Source organism: Cyprinodon variegatus, unplaced genomic scaffold (assembly GCF_000732505.1).
Source record: "Cyprinodon variegatus isolate N-32 unplaced genomic scaffold, C_variegatus-1.0 Scaffold521, whole genome shotgun sequence".
In the NCBI taxonomy this organism is placed as follows: domain Eukaryota; kingdom Metazoa; phylum Chordata; class Actinopteri; order Cyprinodontiformes; family Cyprinodontidae; genus Cyprinodon; species Cyprinodon variegatus.
This window is the reverse complement of record NW_015150974.1, coordinates 596,093-599,958: the sequence shown is the minus strand read 5'-3', so window position 1 is coordinate 599,958 and position 3,866 is coordinate 596,093. Positions and strand designations below refer to the sequence as shown.

Below are 3,866 nucleotides of genomic sequence, written 5' to 3'. Positions count from 1 at the left end.
GTTGTGAATTTGGCGCTATATAAATAAACTGAATTGAATTGAATTAATAATTGGACAGCCAGAAGTTCCTTAAAGAAGATTTTTTTTTTACAAAAATAAACCAGGTGAAACTAAAACTTTTCCACTTAAGGAGTTCTGGATAGAGCACATTAACAGATGAAAAACTTTTTATCTTAAATGCATATATTTTTATAATACATATATTTTTTACAATTTTGATATAATTACTGCTCTAAGTGGGTGGCTCTGTCAGCTAAAGGCATATTTTAGAGTCTATGCTCCAGTTAACAATTAATTGATTCCTAAATTAGTTGTTGATTATTTCAATAATCGATTAATCCGACTAATTGCTTCAGCCCTAGTACCTAGATTCCTAAAAAATGCTTTTAAGAAGCAGCATGTAGCGCAGGATGCTCCAGCACGTCAGTCTGGGAGCTAAAGATCTTGAATTGAAACTTAATACATTTCAAAGAAGACAGTCAAAATAGCTGCAGTGGCTCCATATCAAACACTAAACACTGAAAACAAACCCCAGCAACATTTTGTTCTATGATATATGGAACAGTCAATCTCATAAATGCCTTGAATATTACAAAAACGGTAAAATAAGTCGATCTATCATGCTTCTTCACTTTAACAAGCATTAATCATATTATTGGACTGGGCAGCAGGGCTGATAAAAACGTCTGTTTTGATCACAGCTGGTATCATCAGAGTCACTTACAGTCCTTCAGGGAGAGCGGCGCGCAGTCCACAGATTGGCTCTTGGCGGGGCCTCGGCTCTGAGGGCCCGGCGCAGAGTTGGAGCTTTGGATGCTGCTGCCGAAGCTGGTACCGAGCTGCAGGCGCCTCATGTGTCGGATCACAGCCGTCGCATTAAACGCTTGCTGGACAGAGAGATAAAAAAAAATAATAATACAAAACAATATGCTTCTTTTTCTGGTAAAAAGTGCTTTTATTGCAAGTTTCACGTACCCTCCATTTGCTTTTGGCAAAGTTTTTGCGCATCTGCCTGCTGACGGATTCATGTATGTTCTTACGCAGAGCGGTGTCTCCGGCAATCCTGAAGAACAAAGGCAGTCAGAGTTCACTAGCACCATAACATTGTGCACAGATGATTGATCGAAAATTTGTGCGCAGAATCATCCCCGTGTTGTTTCCATATTCCCTCCATGCATTTATTTTCATTCAGCTACAGCACTATTTGTGTGATGGGCTGCTGTTTCTACAGGATTCCTTCTCACATTCATCATCTCTTTATGAAACCCCTTGAATGAAAACCATTTCTCTTAATTATGGCCTCCGTTCTCGCTGTCACGCACCACATTAGGAGGTCCACCTGCCCACGACCCAAAACGCCCGTCGCTTCCTAACAGGTTTACTGCCCCCTCAATGGGGGCTCACACTGCCTCAGCCTCATTAGGACTGATGCAGACATGGAAAGACATCTCTGTTGTTCGTTAAGGCATCAAGATTCACAAGGATCCTTGAGGAGTTAAGCCACTAATTGGCGGGCTTCAATTCAGAAAATTTTCTCCCAGAGAGCTAGAGATGACCGGCTGAGGTAGGCGCGTTGCTGGGAGCCATGATGACAGATGACTGTGGGAGGACAAGCTCTCCCAACACATGCGTAAGCCTGGCAATCTGCGTCACAACGCCATGAATCGGGGTGTGTGTGTCTGTGTGTGTGTGAGTGGTTCGCAGTGATTGTATTACTGCGGCGCAGCGTGGCGGCAGAGTTCCTCACCAGGGGTGCTCAAGAGCCTGGTCGCATGTGAATCTCTTTTCAGGGTCCTTCTCCATCAAGCAGCTGATGAAGTCTTTGGCTGCAGAGAGGAGAAGAAAAAGGTCAAGTGCACATCAAGCTGAGGATGGGTCTCCACCTTCCAGCAGTCAAGGGTTTATATCAACATTGGGATGCTGGAAAAAAAAACTTAAACTGATAGAAAATGGCCCATTCTGTCACTGGAACCCATAAACTTTAAAATAAACAGAAATAAATGCTTTAAATACTCCGCTCCATGTATTTGCATTTTAGTTTTTGAATCCAATAACTGAAATGATCTAATTCACTGTCTGTAACAGGCTGCAGCGTTCACAGCTCAGAATTTTGCAACATCTAAAAAAAAAAATCTATGGCAGACGGATTTAGTCAGACGTCAGATTATGATTGCAAAATACAAGGTCGATACAGACAGGATGGGGATATTGGAGAGAAACAAATATCTGCAGTTCAGACCTTTGGAAACGTAAAGATCTGAGATTATTTTTCTTTGTTTTAAGACATAAAAAATATGTTGATATTGTTTGTTAGGTTTGTAGGTGTTTTTCTTTCAGATTAGAATACAATTAGAATTCTAATTATATTGTATATCTATATTATACAGAATATAATCAGAATAAAAGTACACAAAAAAAATGTTTTTAAATTGTGCATATTGCAGATTGTGTTTACAGTTTCCTCTAATCTCTGATCCATATCCATTTATGATAATTCCAGGCAGAGATCAGCTGCACTGTGAATCACAACAGGAAACAGTCATGACTCCTTCTTCTCTTCTTCCTCTTGCACTTCAGCCGGGCTGAACAAATATGCAGGAACTACAGCTGCGATTATATTCTGCATTCCATAAATTATTTAGATGATTGACAAACCATTGCATGCATTCATAAAGTGCTGCTGATTAAAACAATTCTCTGGTTAACATTTGCTTAAATTACTTATATTTTTCCTGGTAATGTGTGCCGATAATTGGTGCTTGTCTGATTCTTTTGAATCCCGTTCGGATCTAACTGATCATTAGACGTGCTTTTATTGTCTGAATCACCAGCCAGATTTATAGGTTGTTGTTTTTTTTTTTAATCAACAATTGACGTATTTGCAAGATTTGGTGACTGAAGACGATGACTAAAATGTCAGGATCATAATTAAAAGAATAAACGTCATTGATAAAAACAGGGAGCTTTGTTAGTACATGAAGGGGAACCCTTAACCTTTACAAAAAAAGTCAAGATTTTGTGTCATTTGGAGGAAAAGTGGTGCTACTATAAAGTGGGCTATGAGCTGAAGAATAATTATTCATCTGTTTTATAAGTCAGGTATTTTTTTTTCACTTTGACATTTTGCATTTTTGCAGCTCTGCTTGTTTTTCAGCTAGCTTTTTGCTAAACATTTGCTCCCCACAAGGACTCACTTTGTTCCAGCCATATTGATGTTTTCCAACTATTTGTTGAGGGTAAACTAACCGAAAGGGCACCAGAACCAAACTAAATAGTTAAAATCATATAAAATACACCCCACATTTTAATATTTATGGTACAATGAACATACATGGAGACAGATTGAAGACGAAAAGAGATGAAATACAAACACTAGGGCATAAAACAATGTTCTTTTTTCAAAGTCTTTGTTTTTAATAGATTTTTAACATGCATAGTTTTAATCATTGATCATTTTAGCTATTTGGTATAGAAAAATAAAAAAAGATCTAATAGGAGTTTGCAGAGTCTCTCTTTATTGATTCCTATCTTAGCTGTTATTACATGCGCAGCCATTTAGTGGATTATCAGACAGAGGAGAGCTATTAATATGCAATAACGTGCGGTCTAGGCAGTGGGGTCATGCTTAACAGTGAAAATGCAAATAGATGTACCGTATATTCTTTTTGTAAGGTCAGTAAACTGTTTCAGGTCCTAATTAGAAGTCTGAAGTAAGCTAAAATAATTTTAAATCTGAACAAATCAGGATCATCTGTGGTTGTCCTCAATGTTCCATTCTGGAGACACTTTTATTTAATTTGATTTTATGTATACACATGTTGATTTTATGTAGCCTGACGTAGTCCTACTCAATTCTAGTCAGAATA

General features: G+C 38.2%; 1 protein-coding gene across 1 annotated transcript in view; it reads right to left on the bottom strand.

Moving 5' to 3' along the window:
* Positions 1-3,866, bottom strand: part of LOC107095045 (calcium/calmodulin-dependent protein kinase type 1D-like) — a 59,722-nt gene that overhangs the window by 3,982 nt on the left and 51,874 nt on the right. The window contains exons 7-9 of the mRNA XM_015391006.1: positions 1,748-1,826; positions 976-1,063; positions 725-887 (exon numbers count right to left, since the gene is read on the bottom strand). Of these exons, the coding sequence (XP_015246492.1) occupies positions 725-887; positions 976-1,063; positions 1,748-1,826 (330 nt within the window). The remainder of the gene's footprint in view (positions 1-724; positions 888-975; positions 1,064-1,747; positions 1,827-3,866) is intronic.